This window comes from Melozone crissalis, unplaced genomic scaffold (genome assembly GCF_028551555.1).
Source record: "Melozone crissalis strain CALT ecotype California unplaced genomic scaffold, PUWL_Pcris_2 ptg000012l_1, whole genome shotgun sequence".
Taxonomy (NCBI): domain Eukaryota; kingdom Metazoa; phylum Chordata; class Aves; order Passeriformes; family Passerellidae; genus Melozone; species Melozone crissalis.
The window spans coordinates 9,037,459-9,063,877 of NW_026535790.1; the positions used below are offsets into that span (position 1 = coordinate 9,037,459).

The following is a 26,419-nucleotide window of genomic DNA, read 5'->3' on the forward strand; positions in this document are numbered from 1 at the left end:
AATTACACAGCTGTGACCCTCAAGAAAGGCAAGTCAGTACTGGGAAACACCAAGGCTGTGAGATTGGCTTGTTCTTAAATTATCTTCAAGTTTCTCAAGCCAATCTGGGTTTTAATCTAGCACAAGAGGAAGAGTGAATCTCAGGGCCAGGGTTTCAAACCATCCTTGAGTTTCAAGTCAGCATCAGGACAAATTAAGTACACCACATTCCACCATCAATGTATCACCTCTTCAGCTGATGGTTGGGTACTGTAACATCTTTCCTCAGCACTGGCAGTGACAGCAATTATTTGGCTTTTCATGTTAGGGAGATCATAATAATGTCTTATGGCTTGTCCATGAAGGTTTGAATTCCAAACACTGAAGCACCATTTGACCATGGGGGAACCACTGAGCCCAAAAGTGATGGCACAGCAGAAAAGCCAGAGAATTAATGTCTAAACATTGAATGTTAAGTAAGACCAAACTGTGAAAAATCAGAAGTAAACGGTAAGCCCTGTAGGCAGACAGGTCAGTGAGAGAGAGGAGGAAAGAAAACTAAAAATCCCAGTTATTACCCTGAGTTTTGTCCTTAGAAGTCAAGGAGGCTGTCATGATTACCAACATCAGCCACCAATAAACACTCACAGTTGGCCTTTGTGTCTGGTCTCAGATGATTCTTTCCTTTGTGTGACTCAGACATTGATGGCATTAATCCACACACAAAAAATCTTCAAAAATTTAAACACCACAGGACATAAGAAAGCAGAGTTTTAATAAATGAGCTGCAATGGAGACAGGACTAGGGAAATAAAAAGTTCTCTTCATTTTCCAAGTTCTGAAACAATTCTGACAGAAGAAGAAAATATAAATTATGAAAGACTTGAACATGTCCTTTTCATTAAACCAAGAGAAGTAACAAATTGTGTTCTTTAAGGTAAGTCTTTTCCCATTAGCAACACACAGGCTTTTATGCTAGAAATGAAATACTAAAGCTAGAAAGTTCTACAGGAGGCATACTCAAAACCCTGTTGGAAAGCAAGTTATAGCTGCACTGGTTTTGGGTGGTTTTTAGGGGTCACAGGGACAGTCCACTGCAACAACAGCACAACAGAAAGACTCACTAGCATTACCTTCAATCTGAAACAAAATTAATACCAAAAAGTTAAAACTGTACCAAAAATTAAAATTTAATTCCCCTTACCTAGTATGGTATAATGGAGAGCTTCTTTCACAAGAAGCTTCCAATCAGTATTTAAATTCAAACTTTGAGACTTAAGAAAAAAAATTTAAACAAGAAACACTTTATAAAATCCCTCAAGGATTGAGTCTTTGGAAAGAGCAGCAAAAGGCTATCTGCAGGAAATTACTCAAAAGGATTCCATTCAGTGATTACAGCATTTACTATAAACCAGTAAGTGCTGCATACACAGCTAATGTAAACACACATGTAGTTTTTGATAAAACCATCTGCAATGCCTGCACTGTACTATTGTTCTAAAACAGTCCAATCTTTTACTCTAAATCATCTCATAATATTCAAGTATTTATATTTGTAACAGTTCTTTCCATTCAAGTCAAGACAGCGTATCTGTGTATATATATAAATATATGTATAAATCCCTCCATCAAATTATCAGATTTACCTCATTCTGTTGTTCACACAGAAAAATATTACCAACTTCTGCAGCTGTCAGCTCATTTCCTTTCCAAAACCCTCTGCAACCAACTCTTTTCCAGATCTCTCTGACAGTAATTGCTCAGAGCTGCCTCTGTGCTGCCTTTTGGCTTCTGTAGCCTCCAGATGTAACAAAGGAGAGTCCATACATGTCAGGGTGGCCACATCTACACATACATGCACAGACCCCTGCTTTGTGTGCCAGGTATAGGGAATGCAGAACAGAGCTGCAGGAGGACAGCAAGCTTCACCAGAAAGGTGATGCACTGTTGAGCACCCTTACCTCTGCTGAAATGTCAGTTCCACCTGCAACGAGCATTAAAATTCTTACACTTGTGGATTTTAAAACCAGGACTTCAAAACAAAACCCCTCTCCTCATTGCAACACCCTTTCAGAACTCCAGGGCAATTTTTTTTATATGTTTGGATTACATTTACCTTTCCCTTATTTCACATTTTCTACACTATCAAAGCATCATTCCCTTTGGGCTCAGATTCTATTTCACTTTGATTCTTGTTTTCTTCTTTTACTTCTTTAGAGCTCTTCTCCTGCTCCTCAGTTTCTGCTTTAGCTACCTCTGAATTCTGTTCTTCTGTCACACTTGATGGCTTTTGTTGTGCATCTTCTTTGTTGCTCTTCACCACCTCCTGCAGATTGTATTTCCTGAAGAGAACATAGTCCCTCACCACACTTAGGCAACAGACGGTTTTTATGATTTCCACCACAATTGTGTATTGTGGATTATTAAGATCAACCTTGTTTTCTGGATTGAGGCTGCCCACAATTCCTGTAAAAGAAGATGCAATTTAAAAGATGCTGGGAAAACACTTTAAGAGCATAAGCATGTCTCGTTTCTCAGAAATTGCAGTGAGATAATTTTTCAGCTACTTCAGTCCAACTGGGGGTACATTCCGAGAGTCCCGCTCTGTTCTGCCATTTTAAGCAATTATAAAAATAATTGGCTATAACTGAGGAGGATCTTGCTTCCTCTCTTAATTTTTATCCATTTCATAAAATACTTGAGTAAGGTACAGCTTTTATATGAGTGAAATATTGAACAGAAATTGTAACATTATTATTTTAATAAAGCATCTAGAGAGAAAGCCTAATAGCAGTCATTTCAAAGCACATATAACTGATACTGCAAATTATATTCAACATTGTTCTCTCTTCTGCTTATAGTCTCTTAAGACATCAACACCAACAAGGAATACTCATGTCAAGCTTTTTTAAGTGTTAGAGAAGCTTTTAGAAGTCAACAAAAAATGTGTATGTCCAATTTGACCTCTTTTAATAGTCTGACCCATGTTGTGCGTGCAATCTTGTTCTGTTTTGTGTGAAAATCATACATACCTGCCAGTTCCTTAATTACTTCTTCCCTACTCATATGGCTGTTATTACGAGCTTTGTAAACAATCTGAAAAGTACCCTTGTTAGGGGCTTTAAACCAAGGCTCAAAAAACGTTTCTGTGTATTTTTTCATATCTTCCATAAAAGCTTTGCAAGTCCCAGAAATGGGCAGCATGCGCAGAATGACTCTTGTTTTCTTCTTTTTAGTGGTATGCATATCCTTCAGTATATGGTGCACCAGGTTCTCAGGTTCTACAAGAAAAACAGTTGGGTATGAGCAACAAATAAAAAGCATTATTCCTCCTCTTCCCCTTCTAAACAATAAGCTGGGAACTTGGCTGCACTGCTGTCAGCCTCAAATCCTTTATATAAGAATTGTTTTACTATACCAAAACTAAATCAAAGATTGTTTTGTCAAAGCAGTTTCCTCTACCTTTAGTTTCTTCACTAACAACAAAATTCAGTAGTATGGCCAAAGGGAAGGGTATTTGTTTGATATACACATGTTACTTGGAAGCCACACTCTGTGGCCTCTTACTAACACTTTGAGAGCATTACTCAGCATCAGCAGAAGCCCCACCTATGCCCTGGGTTCTGATGAAGACCACGTTGTTGGCACCACTCTCCACCGACTGGAACCGCCGCAGCTTCTGCTCCGTCGAGGCACGGATCTGGCCAACCTCCTTCTTCAGAGCAGCCTCGACATCATCCTCATCCTCCTCCCTGTCGCTTCCAGACAGCCTCTCCTCGTGATCTGAAAACTTCACACAGGCACCGTTTGTCGGTGAGCTCCGAGCAGCAATGCCCGGCTCACAGCCCGCAATGGGCCCGCGGCACAGGGCACGGCCCGGGCCGGCAGCGGGGCTGCGAGGGGCTCGCCCAGAAAGAACCTGGGGCATTCGGGGGCGTGGTGCACACACGCGGCTCCTTCCACACACCTGCTTCCCTCCACACGCCCGGCTCCTTCCACACGCCCGGAGGAGCCGATGCCTCAGGGTGCCGCTGCCCGCCCCGCCAACCCGCCCCGAGCACACGCACCTGCTCGGGCCCGTAGAGCAGGTCCCCGTACTCGCCCAGCAGGCTGTAGGCCTCCCCCACGCACTTGCGCTCGTTCATGTTGCAGGTGATGAGGATGCCGCGCATGCCGGCCTCCAGCTGCCGCCCGGCGCCGCGGGGCCGCTTGGCCCGGCCGGCCCCGGCCGCGAAGTGCCCCTTGGGCCGCCGCTTCCGCGCCGCCGGCTCGGCCGCGGCCATCGGGCAGCTGCGCCAGCACCGCCGCGATGGCGTCAGCGCCGCGCCCGCCCCGCGCCCGCCCGCCCGGCACAGCGCCGCGCCTGGAGCGGCGGCCGCGGGCACCGCCGAGCCAACCCCGGGAGCGAGCCGCGGGAGCGACCCGCAAGGAGCGAGCCTCCGGAGCGCGGGCCGCAGACCCGGGGTGGCGAGCACTCCGGTGGCGCGCTCAGCCGCAGCCAAACTCGTAGCCCTTGATGCCTTCGCTTCCCCCGAGCTCCGATTCCAGAGTTAAAACCTGTGTTAATAATTCCGCAGCTGAGGGGAGAGGAGCAGCCCTCGGTCCAGCTCTGCAACGCCGCGTCCGTGCGCTCCACGGAGATGCTTCGGCCAATTCCACCCTGTCCGAGTCCCGAGGGTGTCACAGCGCAGAGGGACCAGCTAAACCAGACTCTTTGAACAGGTAAATGAAGGCTTGGAGAAATAGCGAACATGTGCTAACGGAACAGTCGTGGCTCACAGCGTAGTTCCTAAAGGAAGGTGTCTGTGTGCATCCCGGCCTGTAAAAGCCCCCTCTCCCTGCTGTAACTTTCGAGCTTCTTGGACAATTAAGGGGGCAAGAATTGTTACAGGTTCTGATCTGTAGAAAAAACTGACCAAGGCAGTTGATCCAAATTCAATATAAGAAAACCACCATTGGAAGGAAACTGTGGTAGAAGTGGGGAAAAAAATTAAAGTACTTGCTGTTTTTTTGCAGGATTTTTTACAAAGAAAGACATTGCAGATTTACACAGTAATGTAAAGTAAGACATTACACTATATCCTTCTTAGTTTAGGTTTGAATACATTCTTACCTGATTCCCACCATCTGTCTGTCCCAGGGGCTACACTACAAGCTAAAGCAGACACTGATAGAAAAGAAATGGGAAACCCAGAGAGGCAAGAGCTCAACAGTAATGTGTTAAATAAAGCATTTAATGAAATATCAGTATCTTATCTTTATTATTACTTAAAGGATAAAAAACTCTGTAAGAGTTTAAAAGAATACTATTGCTTCAAGAATCACTTTTGATGTGCAACACCTTGTAAAGAGATTTTAAAATCTTTCAAAAATTAAAAGTTGTAGGCATTACAAGTATATATATACAAGGAAAAAAAGGGCAAATAAAATCTTAAGGACTGGACTAGTAAAGTATTTAAAATATATGATAAAACAGAAATTCAAGAATTGTACCAACAGCTGCTCATACTCTAATTTTAGCACTTATAGTTTTGCCTGTTCTCTCACACTTTATTAAGGAGTTACTTTATGATCTGCTGATAGTTTTGTGTGTTTGAGCAACTTTCCTTTCTATTTATATTAACCAAGAACTGTCCTTTTTGTCCCATTCTGAGAATATATATCTTACATAATTTGACTGTCCTGATTCCATTAAGCATGAAACTTAGAGAGTTTAGGATTCAGACAAAAAATTGTATCCATTCTCAAGTTCTCATAGAGGGTCTAAGACACCAATATTTTTTGTTGGAAGAATTCTCTGAATTACTAGGAACAGTTCCAAGAGAGGTCAAAGCATCTGCATTAAAGGTGAGACCACTAGATTTCTCTTTCAGAAGTGCATATTCCCACTTGAAGTATCCACAACTTTTCTTATTTCCTCCTTGCTTGCCAACAGGACAGCAATAAAATGCCCTGCCATGATTTGGGCCAGCATTTGACACAGAGAGTTTTTTGGCTCTTCGGCCGCAGTTACACAGAGGGGGAGTTGATTTTCCATTTCTCACAGCTCTCACAGGCTCATTCAGATTGACTGTGGAGTTCAGCACTGCAGGAAATACTCTGGGCAAATTTGAACTTCTCCAAGGTAAGGAGTGATCAAAAGAGGAAGTTTTCTCTTGATATATATGAAAAGACTGCTTTTTTGCTGGTGGGCATGTTTTTGGACTAGTTGGCTTTCTTTTAGGAGCCTCTAAAGGAGTAGAGTAATTTCCAGTTAATGCTGATTGTGCTGGAACAGCATTTCCCTTTGCAGATGGTAACTTGAAAGCTGAAAATTTTGAAGTCTGCCTTTGAACTGTCCCTATATTATAGATTGTAGTATCAGGACTTTTGTAAACAACAGACCTCAGAGGTTCCATGGGTGCCACACTTTCCTCCAAACTCTGATTATCTGAACTTGTCACAGCCAGTTGTTTTGAAATAGTTTCTTCTTCTGACACTGTTAGACTGTCTGTACTTGAGTCATCCTTGAGCTGAACAAAGTCTGGATTTTGTTCATATTGAGATTCTGGTATCAAAGCAACATCTTCCCAGTCTGTCAGCAGAGACAGGCACTCAGAGCTGGTGCTGATGTCCCCAGTGGAGACAGTGACTGAGGGGATGGTGGTGGAGACCAGCACCAGCCCTGACCCCTGTGCTGGGAGGCTGGGCCTGGCTGTTCTCAGAGGCTGCCCAATGCTCAGACCCTGCTGGATTCCTGCTGGTGCAGGGCTGGGACATGGCTGTGCCTGACCCAGGGGAGCAGGAAACCTGTCAGGAGATGCTGCTGAAGAGCTTTGGCATCGAGCATGGAATTCAGTCCTCGAGCTGCTGCTGGGTACAACACAGACATCTGCAGAGGGATCAGTGCAAGGGATCTGCTGCTCCCCAGCCTGGAGATTAGAATTTATCTTGTTTCCAGCAATACCCTTGTGTTTGTTCTCAGCCAGAGGTTTCGTTTCACAAGTTCCATCTCTAGATGTTTCAGGTCTGCTCTTACTTCCCAGTGGAGTCTTGTCAGTGACATTTACAGTCAGTGTTCTGGAAATTAAATTACTCTTCTGATGTGCCTAGGGAGTCCGTAAACAAAAGCAGATTTTGGAAAGTGAATACCCAGACATTTTGGGAATAAATACACAAAATTAATAAGCATATCAGCCTAAGGATGTTCTTTCCAAATCACAGTCAGGATGCTGGGTTTATTATTTGAATAGTTCACCTTTCATCTGTATTCCAGGCTACAAAGCAAGTAGACAGGAAGATACAAAGTAGTGACTAACCTTATCCAAAGATTTAGTAACTTTCAGCACACATCCATCACAAATCAGCCTCCAAGCAAGACGAGCAGTGTTCCGGGAATCATCCAACCCTTCAAAAGTATGGTTATATTAATGGCTTCTGTTTAACTGCTACTGGGAATAGTTCTCATTACTGGAAAAAGGTAATCTAGGTAAGCCTTACAGGAATGACAAGGAGTTACAGAACTGTGACACTTAGTCATCTAGTTCAAAAAAGGGAATGGAAGTAGAAAATTCCAAATAATTCTCTGTGCTGAAACATCTGAAGGATTATCCATAGAGCTGAGTATCTATTCACAATTTTAAATTGATAAATTGATCTTGTGAACATACATTCAATAACAGTAGAAGAGATTTCAGAAATGAAGTATGAGGTTAGAAATAACAAACTGACCTCAGAGCACTTTGCCTTTCTTGTTTTGATGGTCTGTTGGACAGAACATGGCATAATCTGAAACAGTAGTAACTACTCAAGAGCAATGACTAGCTGCTTTAGGTTAACTAGAGCTAAATAGTACAATTTAGCTTTGTAAGATACATACATTTATATATATATTAAAATGAGGATCATGATGCTTACCAGAATGTTCCCGTCCTTCAAACACTATCCCCAAATCCTGCAAAGCTCCATTGAGCCCCTTAGGCTTTCTGTTATAGAAGGCCTAAGGAGAGAAATGCAGGTGCTTAATATGAAGCATTTAAAAACCTTTCCCTAGTGAAGCAAAGCCATTTCAGAAATATCCCCTTACAAATAATAAATCTCACAATGCAAATTAAGCAAGTTGGGTATCTGCATTTTACAGTGAGGATAAGACCATAAGTTACTTACCCTGTTAGAAATCAGAATGGAAAGAAACATGAATCCCTTCTCTCAGTCTTAAGTAAGTCCATTTTGTCTGAGTTCTGGAATAATTTGTCTGCACTCTATGGCTTACTTACACTGATGAAAGTCTTAACAGACCAGCATTGAAGAATAAAACTATAAATAATACCTTAAGATGAAATCAAAGGCATGGGCATGAATTTGGCATAGGTATGGATTTTTTTGTAAGTGAAAAAAGTGAGTATTACTTCTTGCTCCTAATATGAGTATCTGATTTGATCACTGCAAAGGGAGAATATTCACACTGTTTGTCTTTAGAAACCTAATTCTGCTGCCTACCTGTAAGGTACCTCTAAACAGACTATAATGACAACTTCCTACACAGCAATACAAGGCAGCAATAGAAGCACATAAAACAAAAAAAGATAGGAAGCAAGGAGAGCAAAACATGTCAGGAAAGGAAGAGCAGCTCATAAATTCTCATAATTATCATTCTTTTATCAAACAGCAATCTTTTCCTAGCATTAAGATTTCCATTCAAGGTCACAGAGTTCTAGGGCAGTTGGTTATTGAGCAGTAACAACACAAAATAAAACCAGGTTACTCTGGTCACTGGGACACAAAGCATTGCCTTGTAAGCCCAGGTGCAGTCAGCCTTTGAGGTGAGTGTGGGTAGAAATGTTTGTCTGTCCATCCTCTCACCCTGTAGGTCGCTTTGAGATCAATCCAGGAATTCAGAATGTCGGGTTTGCGCAGCTGCTTCCTCCTGCACTCGTAGTGCAAACACACACCCAGGTCCCAGTCTGTGCAGGGAGAACCACAGTCAACCCACCACTGCAGAACTGGCCTAAAATCCACATAGTGTGGCCTGTGTGTCCCTTTGGGTGGCCTAAAAACCTACATAAAGGGACAGAACACCATCACACTGTCAGCACCCTGTGCTGCTGGAGGCAGGAGGCACAGGCTGTGACAGGGTTGTCCAAGGGAGACACTGGGGTTGCTGCAATGGGACACCAGAAGAAGCAAACCCCTGTTAGTAATTAACTTCAGACAGAGATCCCAAAGATCTAAAGATCTCTAATTAATTTAGATACACTAAAAATGATCATAAAATTCACTAAAGCAGAAAAATGTAACAGTGTCAGACCCTGGAGTCAAAGATGCAGCAAACATGTCAGGATTTCATGGATTTCATATTTTCAGTCTTATCCCAGTATTCCATGTTTTTAATACCTAATAATAGGATTTTGGCTGTATAGAGTAAAGACACAATCTCACTAGTGCCACCTAATGTTATTACTGTGCAGAAAAAGCAAATGAAAATGTTATTTACCTGTCCATGTAACAAAGGCACACGCTTTTGCTTCTGAAGTAGCATTACTCTGACTGTCTGTACTGAACATAATTTTCTTCTCCTTCTGTATCTTCTGGATCCATTTCATAAACTGTGATAAGCAAATGTTGAGAGGCACCCCTTGGTCCACTTGATTCTTCAAGGAACAGAACAAGAAGCATGTATGTGTTAGAATGCACTGAAATTCATTTGAGGTTTATTTCTTTATAGCCTCCTTAAATAAAACTGTAAACAGCAATTATACAATTACAAAACAATGTTAAGTCATAATTGTACCTGTGTTATGCCAGTTAGTTCTGTACAGAATTCAGAGAGAATAGGATGCTCCTGGGGCTGCACATACATGTGGAATTCAGATTCAATGGCTCCTGTTGAGGTGTTTAACAGAACTGCTGGAAATTCAACTGCAACAAACACGGAGAAGAAGAAACAAAACAAACAAAACAGAACCAAAACACAAAGCCAGAAAGGTTAAAACTGTTCACAGGAATGAGACCATTTTCATATGGGTCTCTGCCAACTCAACATATTCCATGATGCTATTCCATTACACATATTCATGTATATATATATTATATAATGGAGTAGGTTATATATATATTAATTTATTTATATATATATAATTAAAAATAAAAATAAATTTCTATAATTTTATATATAAAAATGCTTATATATAAAAATTTTATATATATAAAGTTTTTATATATCTAAAATTTTATTATTGAGAATTTTTATATATAAAGTTTTATATTATGAAATTTATAGAGATTTTAATATATCTATTTATTTATATATATATATGTGTGTGTAAACATAGAGTTCAAGCATGATGCCGATAAAGTCAAGGTTGTGAGTTTGATCCCTGTATAGATCACTCGCTTAAGAGCTAGAGTTGATAATCCCTGTTGGTCTCTTTCAGTTCAGAATATTCTGTGATTTTTATATATATATATAGAGAGAGAGAGAGAGAGATAGACAATATATATGCACACATTTATATAATATATCTATCTATTATCCCGTTACACTGGGGCTGAAACGCCAGGGGTTAAAGGAACCCAATACAAGGAGGACACATAAAGACGCCACAGGTTCAGAGCCAGCTGGGCGCACTCACTGATCTCGGGCCCGCGCCGGTCGCGGTCTCCCCAGCACGTGGCCTCGAAGTCCAGGACGATCAGGAAGGCGAAGCGCTGCCCCGCGCCCGCCCGCGCCCCGCTCCGCGTCCGCCCGCTGCTCCGCGCCAGCCCCAGCCGCCTGCGGACACCGACCGGGCTCAGGGGCCGCCCGACACCGCCGCGGCCCCTCCGAGCCCGGACACCAACAGCAACACCACCACCGCCGCGGCCCCTCTGCGCCCGGACACCGCCACCACGCCCCAGCCCCGCACCTGGCCAGCCGCTTGGTGGCCATGGCAGCTCCGCCGCCTCAGCGCGCTGCCGCCGTTTCAAAGCTCCCGCGGGCCCACCCCCATCGCGCTATCGCGCTCTCGGCGCTCGGCTGCTCCGGCCGCGGCCCTGGCGCCGCCCAGCACCATCCCAGAGCCCCCGGCAGCGCGGGGCCGTATCCGGCCGTGAGGGGCCGCCTGCTCCCGCCGCTCCCGTGCGGGCCATGGCGAAGGGGCTGTGCCTCAACGGGCGCAAGCGGCTCAGTGAAGGCGCGGAGGGGCCGCGGGCGGCGCAGAAGAGGCGGAAGGCAGATGGCGGCGGCCCGGGCAGGGGCCCCGAGGTGAGAGCCGAGCGCCCGGCGCTGTGCGGGCCCTGTGTCCCGTACGGCCGCTTCTCGGGGGCGCTGGGAGTCCCCAAAGCCGTGGACAGCGGCAGCGTACCGGGAGGGTCGTATACAGCCAGTGCCTGCTGATAACAACACAGAATGCCCTGAGTTGTTCGCAGGGCTCATCGGGTCCGGCTCCTGGCCCTGGAACTGTGGCCAGTCCAGTCCCGCCTCATGCCTCAGAGCATTGTCCGAACGCTTCTCGAACCTGGGCACGTTTGGGGCCGTGGATTCTGCTCCAAGACACGTGGAAAATAACTCATTTGGAGTGCTCAGCATTACATTTAAGGATTTTTGTTTAAAAAATAGATATATTCTCCAATATAATCTTCTCATAAACAAAGCAGATCCCGAAAGGAGCATTGTGCGTGCTCGGCACATGCACTGCTGGAGGATGCAGAGCAGCCCCACGGGGACACCTGACCCAGGGCACACTGAGTCACTGCCCGTGGGACAGGAGCTGCTGTCTCCAGCCCGTGGGATCAGCCCTGTTTGTATCCGCTTAGAGACAAATTCCTGTGGCTGGCAGTACCCTCTCCTTGGTGAATCAAAACCTCTGCTCTCTGTGTGGGGTTTTTTGCAAAGCTTTAATTAGGCTGTATTGAAAACAACGGTGTCATTACTTGTCTCAGCTTGAGAGATGAGGCACTAGCAATTACACCAGCGTGTGCTGTTATTGCTAGATGATTCTTAACCACTGGAACCACGAACGTTGTCGCCTCTCTTTAACTTCCTTACCCAGTGACAAATGTCCCGAAGAGCACACCAGCTCAGTCCCCTGTGGGCAGGCTCTGACCAAATTACAGCACATGGCTTGTTAGTGTGTGGGGGGAAGGAACTTCAGTGGGTGTTTGCTGTGAGGTTTTACATTCTCTAGTGTTGTGTGGTGTTTTTCCCCCTGTATGCCTTGATGTCTTTTTATCACTTATAATAAGAATCTCTTTAAAATTTTTACAGGAGTTTTTTGGAAGAGGCCATCTGGTCGGTGGAGGTCACCAAAATGCCATATTTACTTGCTGATTAGCCTTTAGAAGAAATTGTGCATTTAGGCTTAAAGAACTGCTATGCAGGAATGTGTGGCACAGTCCCCACCTCATCAGCTCAGTGCTTTCTTTCTGCATATTCTTTGGATTTTACTGAAACGTTTTTCCCTGCAGGGGTCAGCAAACCCTTGTGGCAGAGCCGATCCCACACTGTAGATAGAGAAAGCCTCCCATAGAGTGGGTCCTGTAGGTAACACTTGCACAGATGTTTAAAGCTATGCAGCAGCAAGTGGGGGAAAGGGTTGAGAGACCAGAATATTGTGTTTGAATATCAGTTGTCTCCTTACTGCATACATCTGCTTATGTTAATCTTTGTTAAATAAATCTTCAAAGTTAGAGTACTTGGGTTACTGAAATGTTGAGTAAATGTAATATTAAAGTGGGATCTGAAAGGAAGCTGTTGCCCAGGATACTGGTTGTATCCAAGTAGTTTCTTTTTTCTTCTTTCTTCCTTCATGGACTGGTGTGATTACCTGAAACCTCTCTTACCAGCATTTCCCTTTCCACAGGTGAAATCCTGTCATTTGTCAGCAGCTCTGCTGGGTGAGGACTCTGAAATCAGCCAGGAGCAGCTGTATGAGCTGCTGAAATATGCAGCTCTGGGGAAATGCCACAATGCAGCACAGCCCAGGTACTGCAGCCAGCCTGCTCTCCTCTTCTGCCCTGGTGTGAGAGCATTCCTGCAGGAATATTGGCCATGCTGGGTTGGGAGCACTCACTGTGGAGTTGCCATAATGGCAGCCTGGATTGTGCAGATAAAATTGTTAGACTTGCCCAGGAAGCAGAATTCCTCTTCTGGCAGAAATCCTACCATTCCATAGTTTTGTTTCATGCAGTTTTGAAAAACTGAATGACTGCTGTGGAACTGAAGAAGCTCCACACACTGAGAAGGAAAATACCATGTTAAAATATTAACACAAATATTAATGCATTTCACATTAGATATAATTGAAACAGAGTGTTCTAGAGCATTTTAGAAAAAACAAAACATTTTAGTCACTTCTCCCTTTCTCTGGACCAGTTCTCAGGACTGGAAGGGAAAGGCTGAGGAGGGCTTATAACCTTGAATGGCAAAAATGAAATCAAACGAAACTCAAAGCAGAAAATATCCCACTTTAGATTTTAAAAGCAAATAGAGAATTATTTTGTGAAACTTATTTTGATTCACTAATTCACCAGACTGCATGACTACAGTAGAAGTTGCTGGTATAGTCACATTCTGATGCATATGAATGAAGTATACATGTCTTGAAATGCAGCAGGAATTTGCAATAACTCTTCTTTCTCTGTCTCCTGTACTCTGTTGCTTCCAGGAATATGTGGCTGTTGGAGATAAGCTATAAAGCCTCTTCTTATTGAAGTCATTTGGCACTTTGCCATTTACTGACTTAAAAGCTGGGCTGGTTCCAACTTTTTTTTTTTTTTTAAGAGTGCTTGATAATTGTTTTGCTTTGATTTTTATATATATTTTAAATTATTGTTCTTTTCTAACTGCAGCTGGTGCCGTATTTATCACCAAAGCCACCTGGCTGGGGTTGTGGTTGTTGTTCTGCACGAAATGAGCCAACTCCATTTCTACAGATTCTATTTACAGTTCAAACACCTCAGGAAAGTGTTCCGCCATGTAAGTCCCAGACTGCATCCTTGTCCTCCAAACTTCTGCCAGTCCTGAAATCCCAGGGACAATGGCTGCAGTGGAATTACTGCCTTTTCCAAGGATGTGGCCATCCTTGACAGCAAGTGAGAGGATCTGTTGGCAGCAGTTGTCAGCTCAGAACAGACGACAGGGCTTTGATATCAGGAACAGGATTTCAACACTTACATCTTTGAAGCTTTACCACATGAAATGTTTATTGATGTTTCAGTCCTCTGACTGTTACATATCCTGCACCTACAGGATGCCAATTATGATAAATTGTGATAAATATCTTGAAATAATTTCAGTAATTTGGAATTTACTGTGAGTGAGCAGACTGTCTTTAGAGTTATGCTAGTCTCACTGGTTGAAAAATATCACTTCTATTATTTGCACTTTATGTCAAGTTTCTCCCATTTCCCATAAAGATTATAAAAATAATTAATTTTCTGACTTACAAGCAACATTTTTGAAAGAAGATAGAAAGAAGGACTTGAATTTAAGCTTCTAGAGAGTTCTTCCTGAACTGCAGCAAATGTAAATCACAACTTAACTGGAAAGACTGGAACTAGCTTTAGCTTCTATCAAAGAAGGTCTTGAGATTTGCCTTCTTGATCATATCAGGCAAGGCAGATCTGTCCTGTAGTACAAAGAATCCTGTGTCCTCCCTCATTGGAACAGGTTTGATTTGTGTTGGGTTTGTCTGCTTGCTAAAACACCAAATGTATTTCCACTATTTTTTTTTTTCATCCTCCTCTGAATTTGGCTGGCTTGGGGATCAGTGAACCCCTAATTTTCTTCTTATCTCTGCCTGTCTTTCAAAGCCAGTAACACGTTTTCACATTTTCTTTTTTCAGAGATTCACATTAGCACCTTCTGCCAACTTCCCAGTCAGCCTGTATGGAGAAGGAACAGACCTGAAGCCTCAAAACACTCCACAAGGTATTTTGTTTGGGTTTGCATTGTCTCTTTCAAGATAGTGACTCACTTTGAACAGAGATTTATGACTTTGCATCCTCTGCAATCCCAGTGTGCTGCCATGGTAAACTTGTTTAGAAAGGAAGGCATACAATGTCTTAAAGAGAGAGAGAGTTCTTACCCTGACTAGTTCAGTAACTCATGTTGGGCTGGTTGTCAAAGTGGATGCAAAATGAGAGAAAGTTTTTAACATATTTAATCCCAATCCCTGCTGCTTTACTACCCATTGCAAGATGTATGTAATCAAAGATATACATTAGGTTTGAGCTAAGACTCTTGTCTTTTTCTCTGACCCTCTCTCTCTCTCCAGTCTGTTGTTCCAGGTAGTGATCTGGAATGGTGCAGCCTCTGAGTGTTGATCTGATACAGAAACTGAGCTTGACAGATGCTTGTGTATTTTACAGGCTTGACTTCCACCAGCAGTGAGTGCACTACTAAAAGCTCAGACTTGCAATGTGATCCCATCATTCAGAGATATGGAGAAAAAAAACAAGGCCTTACCAGCTATACTCTGACTTTAGAAGAGCAGAAAAAAAATGACTATCCCATAGAAGGTCAGTTTTTGGGTGAGGGCTGTTTATTGTTTTCTTGTGTTGGGGGTTGTTTTTAGTTTTGACAGTTTAGTGATATCTTTTGTCATATGAGTTGTAGAAGAAAGATCTTCTTATTCCCAAGTGTGTTTTCCCTCCAGGTTCCCCTGGATGCAAGGGCTACATCTCCACAGAGTGTGATCAGCAGAGGACAGACAGCAGCCCCCTCTTTGGTTTGGATTGTGAAATGGTAAAAATCAGTGTGTGTGGCCTTAAAAAATAGAGTAAGGCACCCAGCTCTTATCAGCTCTTCCCAAGTAAGCCAAGCACTCTCTTAAACCACTTCTGATATCTTAATGTCTGCTGCCAGTCCCTTCCTTGATGGTTCCAGTGCTAATGCAGCCATGGAGAGGCCCCAGCAGTGGTTCTGGCTGTGAGACAAAAACAATATCCTGAGCAGAGAGCTCAGTTCTGTTGGCTCCCAGAGCAGCAGCTGGATCTGCCAGGCTGTCAGCAATGCTGGAATAACCCATGAGACTGCTGTGGAATTCCTCCTCAGCTCTCTCTGAGGTTTGGGAAAGGAAAGATACTTCCCTGGCACACATCTTTCCTTTAGCCATCACAGTTCCTCTGGCAGCTGCTTGGTGAAGAGTCCTCCTTCATAGCCTTGCAGAGATGCCTGTTTGGCGTCAGCATTGAGTAACTATTGATACAACCTGGGCTCTGCCTTTAAATTGTTCAGTGTCTCTGGGGCTGGTGCTGTCAGTGGCATTTGTGCAGTGCAGAGAGCACAGACTGGTTCTGTGAAATCAGCACTTCTTGACAGTGTTTTTCTGTGCTGTGCTTGCCTGTGTGTTTGCTGTGCTTACAGAGCACATTTAACAATTAGGATGAAGCACAGCGGAGTATAAACCCACCAGCTGTGAGGGGCGGATCTCCAAGTCAAGGAACTCCTTCACAGTGATGCTGCTGCAGCCAAAGCAAGATGTGAGTGAAGGTTTTGGAGTGGCAGCATGGTGCTGATCCAACAACTGCCTCTGCTTCTTCCTGCCAGTGCCTGACTGCGAAGGGGAACGAGGTGACGCGCGTGTCGCTGGTGGACGCGCGGGGCCGGTGCCTCCTGAACGAGCTGGTCAAGCCTGAGAGCACCGTGTTCAACTACCGCACCAGGTCACTGCCACAGAGCTCCCTCATCTCTGGCTGTCAGAGCTGCAGCCCCTTCACATTCAGCTGTTACACAGGGCCTTCCAGAACCCCTGGGTTTGCACAGATCCTGCTGCATTTCCCTCAGTGTTAGGAATGCAGTTCTTGCTGTGCGACTAAAGTGACCAACATGATGTGTACAATGTGGGGCTCCCAGGCAGAGCCACTGCCGCTCTGCAGTGTCCATGGGAAGTTCTGTTACAAATTAATGATGCACAGTACAAGTTACTCTTCGCTCATGGTTATAAAATAAGATGGAGTCTGTAGCTAAATTTGCTCATATGTAAAAAATGCATAGAGCTTGTACACACCTTTAGGGTGGGGCTCAGGATTGTAACAAAAGCAGGCAAAACTCAAGGCTTGTCTTCTTCAAAACTTCCCTTGGCTTTATCCAGGAGGTGATGGCCCAGTCCCCTCAGGTTACTTGGAACCATCTCCTTCCACCATAGACTTGCAATATTTCCTTACCTGTGCTATCTGGTGCCAACTGCATTATTCAAGAATACCTGGGAGAAATAAACTTTTGAAACAGCTGTGGTAGCACTCTTAGCAGTTTAGCTGCAGTATATCCTCTGATGTTGGAACAGAAAACAGTAAATAGCATTCTGTGATCAGCTACACTGAGTTCATATTTCATATTCATATCACAGGACCTGCTTGTAATGTTTTCCAGCATACACTGCTGCTAATGTATTGCTTTTAACTCATCCAACTTTTGTTTTGAAGATTCTCAGGAATCACAAGGAAAATGCTTCTTCCAGTGAAGACAAAATTGTCAGACATCCAAACCAGGCTAAAAAAAATGCTTCCCCATGATGCAGTATTGGTCGGCCATTCTTTAAATTCTGATCTTCAGGCTTTGGAAGTGAGTATGTTTTTAAGACTGTTTTTCCCAACCCTGTGTTACTCATTTAACACCTGAAAACTTTAACAATTGCTCTTTTTATTAATGAACACTTGTTAATTGCTTTTTATTATGAATAGCCCTATGCTTGTAAGGATTAAAAGTCAAGAACTCTCCTTACAGCTATAAAATTTGCAAGGGGCTCTTCAGAACCCAAAAGATAGAAGTCTGTCCAGACCCAGATATTGTTGCAAGTGCAGCTTTACCCCTCTGCTTCAGCCAGATGCTTCTGATAGCTCTGTTATGGGGAGAACTGAAGTTCTTTCTGTGGGTGATTTAACCAATCTAAAATGCTTGGATCATAGTTAATCTTTCTAACCCAATCTAGATCTTCTCACTAGAGTGGGAAGTAGAAAGGAGAGTTGGATTTGTTTCATTATTCCTTTTGGTCTCTTGTGAATGAGGTATCTGTCAGGGAGGAACTGGCAACTGAAATTAAAAGGCAGAGGCACAGAAAATTGTGGAGTTACTGTCCTGTTCTGTATGTGTGCTGTTCTTAAACCAAAGTGGTGATGATTTTTCTCCTCCAGATGATCCACCCCAGCGTTATTGATACTTCACTGCTTTTTGCCAGAAGTGAAGGTCGAAGATTCAAGCTGAAATTTCTAGCCAAAGCTGTTTTAGGGTAAGATTATTACTGTACTATCATGGTGGGTCATAGGGTCTTGATTGCTGCTAATAGTATCAGAATTATTATTTTGTTACTAAGATTCAAAAGAAAGGAGCAGGTTGTACAAGTAAGACATGGTAAAAAGGAGTTTACTGGCAGCATAATAAATGGGCTTGTCTTTGAGCAAGGAGGAATGCTGTGACCCAACCAGATCTGAGTCCCAGCAAAACTCACCTTCCTGCAGGGCTGGAGAGCTGTACTGAATTGTAGAACAGCAGAGGCACTCCTGCTCACACAGAATAGAGCTGCTTCAGTTGGCAACAAAGAAATATTAACACATGAAAGTCTGATTTACTGACTTCAGTCATATTTCTCAGTGTATCAGCTACCACTGGATGATATCTTAGTGAGATAATTCTCCCATGCTCACAGTGAATGGTCATACTCTGCAGTGCCAAACTTCACTGAACTGGAGGCTGCCTTCCTCTCTGTGTGCAAATTGTGAGCTGGGCCATTGGTCAAGAAAGAAGTAAAATTTAAAAATAGTCATGCACCAGAGTAGCAAGAATCAGCTCTGCTTCTGTCAGATTTCCCCTGTGCTTGGCACTGGTGAGGGCACACCTGGGGTGCTGTGTCCAGCTCTGGGCCCTCAGGCTGGGAAGGACATTGGGACAGTGAGCACATCCAGAGGGGCTGGGAACACAAACCCTGTGAGGAACCACTGAGGGGGCTGGGGGTGCTCAGCCTGGAGAAAAGGAGACTCATCACTCTCTGCAACTCCTTGAAAGGTGCCTGTGCTCAGGTGGGGCTGGGCTCTTTCTCCAGCACTGACAGAACCAGGGCAAGTCTTAAGCTGTGCCAAGGAAAATATAGGTTGGATATTAGGAAAAAGTTTTTTACAGAAGAGTGATAAAGTTCTGAAATGGCTGCCTGGGGAGGTGGTGGAGTCACCATCTCTGGATGTGTTTAAAAAAAGATTGGACATGGCATTGAGTGCCATGGTTTAGTAGAGGTGCTAGGGCTGGGTTGGACTTGATGATCTTGAAGATCTCTTCCAACCTAGTGGTTCTGTAAATTCCATAAACCATTTTGCTCAACATTGCAAAAACATTTCTTGCAGTAACTTTTGGGAATATTTCACAAGAATGCTGCTGCACAGAACTGAAATCCTTTTTGGAGAGGGGAAAGCTCTTTTGCCTGAAAAGGCCCCAGTTTAGAAAAGACAGGATATTGGTCAGTGTGGAAAAACAGATAACCTGCCTGTACACCTAATTTTGATGCCCTAGGAAGGAGATTCAGTGTGAACAGAAGCTTGGGCATGATCCTACAGAAGATGCCAGAGCTGCATTGGAGTTAGCTCAATTCTTCATTGAGCAAGGACCAACAAAGGTAACTATATCTAATTAAGATTTCTGTCCTAAACTACAGAACATAGTGTTGTGCTTTTGAAGAAAAAAACTTCCACTCCTGCCTGTCCTCCTGTTGATTTAAAAGAGAAAATGGAGCTGTGATAGAGGGCCCAGTTTTACAGCTTGTTACTTCCAGCCTCTGTCCAGGAACCTGAATAACCTGGGCACTGCCAGTGCTCAGCACTCTGCCAGCAGCCAGCATTGCTGCTGATCCTGAACAGGGGCCCTGGCTAAAGAAAGACTGAGACATTTCCAGGCTGCAGGAATGCCTGTAATTTTTCTAGATCAAAGAAGAGAGACCTTGTGTGTTGTGGTAGTGATTCAGCTGGTTTTAGAGTCCCTTGTGCTGTTGATTTCTGAGAGAACTTTTCTGGAGATGACTGCCTGTTGATGCTGTGAGTGCTGCATGCTCCAAAATGACAACAGAAAATAATAAGGCAAGAAATTAATGTCCATGTTTCTTCACTGCTGGAGTGTGCCTGCATGACTCACAGGGAAAGCACAGGCTTTTTGTCAGCTACAATTAGCTGATGAGATGAAAGCCAGCTAATAATCTTCTTCCTTCCTCAAGGTAGCAGAACTAAACTTGGAGATGCTTCTGACAGCTGAAAAACTGGCTGAGGTCTCAAAGAACAAAGCTGTGCAACAGCCACAGGGATGTGGGCTCCAGGAACAGCTGAATGAGCCTCCACCATTATCCAAACCATGGTAATCAGATTCTCAAATATGTATCCTTTCCCTTCAGTTGAATTCTCAGTAAAATCAAACAAATGCCTTACATTTTTCAGAAGCAATCAGGATCTTCAGACAGACACAAATAATTGCAGCATAGTACTGAAAAACTTTAAGCAGTTTCATCTCAAATTTCACAGAATATTTTCTAGGCTTCTTTTGATGTTGTGGACAAGAATATTTTTTCAGATTTCTTAACTGCATTATAATTCTCTGACAGGCATTTCTTGTAAGTTTTTATTCCCCATATTGGAAAGTATTGTGATTCACAGTGTACTTCTCTCTGCTAGTTTTTTAGATTGCCTGCAGGTGACTGGCCAAAAACCCCTCCTTTTGGGCAGACAGGGATCGGACTCTTCTGGCCTGTGTCAGAGTAACCCGAGCACTTCAAACAAACAGGTGAATGGACTTAGAGTGGGTTGGTCTAAGCATCAAAATAGTTCAAAGTTGTTCTTGCTCTGGGAGTGGGCAGATGAGTCCTATTTTAAAAGCTGACTGGCAGTGCTGGTAGCAATAGTGTTAATTCCAGGTTAGCTAAATCCATTTGAGCACTTCGGAAATGAGCTTTGATCCTCTGCATCCTCTCATGACTCACCAAGGAAGAATTTCTGCCCGAGGACTTTCTTAGACAATAATGAAAATTAAAGTTGGGAGTTAAATTCAATAGCCTTGGTTTTGATCCTCTGCAGTACAATTGTCTTGTACCTCTTTGAGCCTTGTTTGCTCTTGTCCCTCCAGATCCTTCAGAGAGCCTTGGAAGATGTTCCCCTGTCCAAATTCAGTATCATTCAGTTCACTTTGGGTCCAGGGTACCTTGCATCTCACCTTCACGCTGGACTTCATGAAAAGGTATTATTTTTTGTTTGAGAATAGTCTTGATGCTGAGCTTGTAGAGAGAGAGATGTGATTTATCAGGAGGCACTGAGTAGTTAGTTCCTCTGCTTTGTGAGTGCCTTCTCTAATCTGTGTTCCAACAGGTGAGCAGCAAGCTGACTGACATGCTGACAATTTACGCAGGTCCTTTTGAAGAAAACTTCTGCATCAAGTCTGTGAAGAAAGAATTTGGGAGGTGTGGACCAATCCAGTCCCTTACAGTGGTAACTGAAACATTCCAGGTGAGGAGCACTCAAAGGCTGCAGACAGGGCTGGAAGGTCTGAGTAAACTCTTGGAAAGATAAAGATTAGAACCAGAGAAATACCAGTTGTTCTGTTTGGAGGGTATTTTGTGGTAGTCATCAGCTACAAACATTGAGGGCACCTAAAAAGCTGCTCCACACAATGACAAGAACAGTGCAGCTCATGTGCTGCTCAGAGGACTTGGAGTGCTGGGGAAGCTGAGGTGATTTTTGTCCTTATAAAGAGAGCTGATATGTTAAGGCCTTTAAGAGCCAAAGGAGAAAAAAAGGGTAATACTAATTGAAGAGTTAATTGAAGGGGGTTTTAAACAGCTAGAGGATGTGGAGTATTACATATTTTACCCCCTAATTTTTTTTTATATCATTCTAATTTTAAAAGAGAGCAAAACTTCATTGAGACCTGACTTTTTAAGAGGGAAAGCTAATGTGTCTCACTGCTAAACCTGAAGTATCTTACTCTGCTATTTCCAGCCCTATGTCTGTATCCAATATGAAGTGCTGGAAGCTGCCCAGCTTGCTGTGGAGTGCCTGAATGGAGCTGAGGTAGCAGGATCCTGCATTAAGGTAAATGCAAACAGCAAAAGTTATGTTCAGTCCAGGCACAGCCTCCAGTGCATCTGAAACATCACAGCAGTGTGTCTGGGCAAATGCTTGTGCTGTTACAATCTCCCTGTCCCTGCTCAATTCAGGGCCCATGGCAGAAAGGAAGTAGCTGGATCCCTCTTGTTTTTCCTTTTTGCCTGTCAGCAGAAGGGAGTGAGAAAGAGTTCTGACCTCCAGCTGCAGCTTGAAAAGGCAGATCCAAGTAACAGGGCTATACAGAGCATGGCATTTTACTTTTATAGTTTTTCTGCATTACAAATATGATCTCCCTTTATCATGACTAATTAAGTTGGCCTTCATTAGTCATATTTATTTCAAGTGATGAAAAAAAACCTGTCTACTTTTGGTAATGGGAGAAAAATACTTTAAAATAGAAGCTCAGAACACAGAGCAGTGTGGGCTGACATGCTTTTTATTCCTGCTGCATCCACCCCAGGTCCAGAGACCAGTCACTGCAGCAATGCTGGACTGCAATGTTCTGATTAAGGAATTAGAAGTGGATGTAGAAAATGAAGGTGTGATTTATGTGGCTGGTCTGAAGAAGTCATTAACAGAGACAGAGTTGCAAGAAGAATTCGGCCGGTTGAAGCACCTGGAAGCTCTGTTCCTGCCAAAGGATCTTCAGAGTGGAAAGCACAGGAGCTGCTGCTTCCTCAGTAAGTAGCTTCACACACAGCCTGCATATTTCCTTCAAATAATATTCAGCAGCCCTTGGGACTTTGCACAGACACAGCAAGAGCTACTGAAACCCAGGTAGGCTCCAAGGGATGGTATTTAAAATATTTAAAATGCTCCAGTGGAAGCACATATTGTTTGGAGGAGCACTTTACAGCTAAATATTTAAGAGGAAAAACCACCTGCTTAAAAAAAACCCCAAACATTTACTTAGAAAATTCCAGGGTAACTAATGGGGCTCCAGTACTTCCATGTGAGGGGTGGCTGCTGTGCAGCTTCACACAGCCCAGGAATCTCCTCTGCAAGGTGAGAACAGCTCAGTGGGTGCTGCTGCAGCCAGCTGGCATTTCTAGTCTGATGTTTATCTGTAGCAAGATGAGGATCTGCTTGCTGCAGTGATTTGTTTCTCATCTCCCTCCTGCTCCACACCTTTAGCCCTGCCTTGCAGGTGCCAACGAGGGGAGCAACCAAAGCATGTTCCCTTCTCTTTGCATTTCAGAATTCCAGAAAACCCAGAGTGCTCTGGGTGCCCTTGAAGCCATAAATGGATGCACCATGAAGGGTAGTGAGCTAAGAAGTAGGAAAGCCCTTGCTCCAGGTCACCTCTGGAAATGGATTTGGCAAATGAATGACAGCAATGGGAAGCAAGGAAAACACATCTTCCATGAGAAAATGGAGCAGCTGTCTGACTCTGTGAGTGTGAGGCTCTGCTGGTGTTTGTTGCAGTTAGTGAGGAGGGACTGTCCTGGGAACCTGCAGAGGTAACTTTGAGCTGACTGAGGTGCAGAGCTCCTTGTGACAGAAGGGTTTCCTTGTGCTGGAGCAAAGGAGCTGCCAGGGATCAGTTCCCACAGAGCAGCTTGAGAGATAACACCACATGAGATAACGTGATGTTTGCAGGGCACTGCATAACAGTGGAACCAGCCTGGCTGCACAGGGCAGGGGCTGCTGCTGCCCAGGAACTGAAACCTGGCACTGGGGAGCTCACAGGGCATGGGGGGCACAGGGAGGGGTGAGTGCCTGTGGGCTGCACAGGAAACCAGAGCTCTGGCTGAGAACTCTGGAGCGGCAGCTCCCATGTGAGCAGGGCCTGTGGTTCTCCTGCAGCTGGGCCAAGTGCCAGGCAGGAGCAGCATCACTGCTGCCCTCCCCTGTGCCAGCCCCACACACTCTGAAGGATAATTGCTGATGAATGGGAGACTTTATTGCTTCTGTTCTCTTATGCAGGAGCAGAATCTAAGGAAAAAGGTGAAGAAGTTAGACCAGAATATCAAAAAGCTTTATAGGAGCCTGCAGACTAACACCCTGTGTGTTGTTCTCTTTCCTGGAGTGAACAGGTAACTTGCTACCTATTTTACAAAGAACCAAGGAAAATATTTTTATCTTAATCTATTAAAAATTAAAGCCCTGGACAAGGAAGAGAAAGCCCAAGAGAAAGGCTGAAGCAGCTGTTGTTCTTAATCTGACTTTCATGTTGGGCCAATAAAACCCCAGCCCTAAGTTCTGCCCACAAAGCAGGCCTGAGTCACAGCTGATGGATGTGAGGGTCCAGAGTTGATTAATTGCACAGATCTTATCAGCTCCCCCACCTCCCCCAGAGGATGGTTCATCCCCATTGACAGTGAGATAAGTTCTGTGTGGCCATGAGAGAATCAAGTAGAGTTTCCACAGCAGGGAGGAGTTTTTGGGGTGTTTGGTTTCTAAAACCACCAAATTACTGCAGCCAATGCCTCACTGCCAGTTGTTGTGTTGTGGTTCCCCACACTGTGCTGCAGCCACAGCTGATCAAGGAGGTGCTTCATGCCCTTGTCCTCATGGGATGGACAAAAATGAGAAAACCCAAATTTGTTCAGAGTCCTTCAGCTTTTGTAGGAAGGAGGAAGTTGTGAATTTGAGTTGGGCTGCAGCACTGCAGGTATCAGGGATCCTTCCCTGGAGTGGGCTTCCTGCATTTCAGCCCCTGGGTGTGAACTGCCAGTGTCTCACTGTTTGATCTTTCCTAAGCAAAGCCCTGGGTACTGAGGACATGCTCACTTCAACAGCCTTCTGTGCTCTCACTGTCACTGGTCAACCTAATAAAGATCACATTACCTTTCTGCTGCCTTCTTTGGGCTAAAACTGCATCTGGTTGTGCATTTCTGAGCAATCATTTGCCTCTCTACACCCTGTATCACCTCAGGTACCCTGCACACTCACCTGTCACCCCACAGGAAGGTTTGAGGCAGGGATGGCTGTGAGTTCAGTCCACACCAGGTGTCCTTGGCAGAGTCACTGGGCTCAGCACGATCTTCCATCACCAAGGGGTAGGAATCCCACCAGCAGAACAGGTGGATTCAGGAATCTGCACCCACAGGGAGGCTGTGGGAGCCCACAGGGCTTAGCTCACACTCTCAGGCTGCTGAGTGGTTGGATGGGAGCTCCAGCTCAGGCTGGGAAGAGCTTTCTTGCCAAGTATGAGGTTCCTATATTACTGTTTCCCTGAGGACCAACAGTTCAGAGGAGGCTTCTTGATTAAAAAGGATGCCAAATAATTGTGGGGTGGAAAAAGAATTAATTTTTCAATGTGCTGACCTGGGGGGTTGCAGCCCTCACTGCCAGCCCAGCAGAGCTGTGTGCATGAAGGCTGCACTGAGCAGAACTAACACAGCTCTTGTTTGTGTTGCAGCACACAGGGATCACAACCCGGCCTTGGTCTGATGGGAATAAAAGATGATGAAGGGAGGAGTGCTTGTTAAACTGCCAAGTTTTTAAGCAAAGTCTTTTGTTAAGATATTTTTAATTACTTTAAATATTGATGTCTTTGTAAAGATCTCTTACCATAAGAACAATAGGCTTTCACTCTGTATCTTCTAAAATGTCTAAAAATAAAAGCCATTCAAAGTGTCTTGAAGCACAAACCCTTTTCCATTAACCCTTCCTGCTGTGGGAAGGTCGGGCCAGGCAGGTGCTGGGGCCAGCTGGAGCAGGACTGGCCCGTGGGTGTCACTCCCTGCTGGTGCCAAGGTGCCAGCTGGGGATCTCCCCTGAACAGGCAGGCCATGAGCGGGCAGGGCAGGGCAGAGGCTGCAGCAGCTGCTCAGCAGTGAACAGCCAGCCCAGGCACTGCCTGCACTGCTGGAACTGTGCAGTGCCAGCTCCTGGAGTCGCTGCCTCCTTTCTGGGAAAGTGCTGTACTCGGTCCATGGAGAGGAGGAATCAGTGATTCATACTTCTTGGACAGTCTCCACTTTCTCCTCCCTCCCTGACCACCCCCACCCTCCCCTCACAAGAATTTCCTTGTGGTATGGGAGGGGCAAGGGATGTTTAAGGAAAGCACATGGCTGTGTGCACTTTGCACAGCATTGCTCTCCACAGGGAGCTGGAAGCAGGATGAGGTGATTTGCAGCCTCTCCTTTGCAGCCATTGCTACTTGAAATAGAGGCTGCTTGAGCATCTCTTGTTAACATACAGAATTTCCAAGCACAAAGATGCTTAGGAGAGTTTTAGACAATCAGAAAAAAAAATTGAAAAATTAAATGTTTGTTAAAAGGTTTGACCATTAGATGAGGGATTTTTTCATGTGAATTGGAATAGACCAAGATAAAGGTGAAATAGTTATCATTCCAAAAGTTATTAAATACAGCTGATAGTATATTCACACCCTCCTAGTTTCCAGCCCTAAGTTCACTGGGCTGGGCTGGGCTCTCTCCTTATCTTGGGATTTGGAAGCTGGGAG

General features: G+C 44.3%; 3 protein-coding genes across 3 annotated transcripts; 1 reads left to right on the forward strand and 2 right to left on the reverse strand.

Moving 5' to 3' along the window:
- Positions 1-750: 750 nt before the first annotated feature.
- On the reverse strand, positions 751-4,262 carry THUMPD1 (THUMP domain containing 1). The gene is made up of 4 exons (XM_054270814.1): positions 4,047-4,262; positions 3,589-3,769; positions 3,012-3,260; positions 751-2,445 (listed from the first exon to the last, which is right to left on the reverse strand). The coding sequence occupies exons 1-4, from the start codon at positions 4,260-4,262 to the stop codon at positions 2,117-2,119; spliced, it is 975 nt and encodes a 324-aa protein (XP_054126789.1). The 3' UTR covers positions 751-2,116.
- A 1,461-nt stretch (positions 4,263-5,723) lies between these two features.
- Positions 5,724-10,946, reverse strand: ERI2 (ERI1 exoribonuclease family member 2). The gene is made up of 8 exons (XM_054270813.1): positions 10,863-10,946; positions 10,590-10,729; positions 9,749-9,876; positions 9,452-9,608; positions 8,821-8,921; positions 7,876-7,957; positions 7,278-7,366; positions 5,724-7,067 (listed from the first exon to the last, which is right to left on the reverse strand). The coding sequence occupies exons 1-8, from the start codon at positions 10,883-10,885 to the stop codon at positions 5,724-5,726; spliced, it is 2,064 nt and encodes a 687-aa protein (XP_054126788.1). The 5' UTR covers positions 10,886-10,946.
- Positions 10,947-11,083: 137 nt separating this feature from the next.
- On the forward strand, positions 11,084-25,572 carry REXO5 (RNA exonuclease 5). The gene is made up of 19 exons (XM_054271147.1): positions 11,084-11,200; positions 12,798-12,919; positions 13,786-13,912; positions 14,782-14,866; positions 15,307-15,456; positions 15,594-15,682; positions 16,487-16,602; positions 17,362-17,500; positions 18,070-18,164; positions 19,436-19,538; positions 20,130-20,266; positions 20,581-20,689; positions 21,029-21,139; positions 21,268-21,405; positions 21,898-21,990; positions 22,466-22,685; positions 23,204-23,397; positions 23,932-24,041; positions 25,370-25,572. The coding sequence occupies exons 1-19, from the start codon at positions 11,084-11,086 to the stop codon at positions 25,437-25,439; spliced, it is 2,325 nt and encodes a 774-aa protein (XP_054127122.1). The 3' UTR covers positions 25,440-25,572.
- Positions 25,573-26,419: the final 847 nt, after the last annotated feature.

Excerpts from the sequence above, each read along its gene's own strand:
- REXO5 (XM_054271147.1), top strand. The coding sequence starts at position 11,084 with ATGGCGAAGGGGCTGTGCCTCAACGGGCGCAAGCGGCTCAGTGAAGGC. Across the intron at positions 21,406-21,897 it reads TGGTAACTGAAACATTCCAG|CCCTATGTCTGTATCCAATA; the intron begins GTGAGGAGCACT and ends TGCTATTTCCAG. Across the intron at positions 24,042-25,369 it reads CTCTTTCCTGGAGTGAACAG|CACACAGGGATCACAACCCG; the intron begins GTAACTTGCTAC and ends TTTGTGTTGCAG.
- ERI2 (XM_054270813.1), bottom strand. The coding sequence starts at position 10,885 with ATGGCCACCAAGCGGCTGGCCAG. Across the intron at positions 10,730-10,862 it reads GCCACCAAGCGGCTGGCCAG|GCGGCTGGGGCTGGCGCGGA; the intron begins GTGCGGGGCTGG and ends CGGTGTCCGCAG. Across the intron at positions 7,958-8,820 it reads ATCTCAAAGCGACCTACAGG|GCCTTCTATAACAGAAAGCC; the intron begins GTGAGAGGATGG and ends TTCTCTCCTTAG.
- THUMPD1 (XM_054270814.1), bottom strand. The coding sequence starts at position 4,262 with ATGGCCGCGGCCGAGCCGGCGGCGCGGAAGCGGCGGCCCAAGGGGCAC. Across the intron at positions 3,261-3,588 it reads CATCAGAACCCAGGGCATAG|AACCTGAGAACCTGGTGCAC; the intron begins GTGGGGCTTCTG and ends TTTTTCTTGTAG. Across the intron at positions 2,446-3,011 it reads AGTAATTAAGGAACTGGCAG|GAATTGTGGGCAGCCTCAAT; the intron begins GTATGTATGATT and ends CTTCTTTTACAG.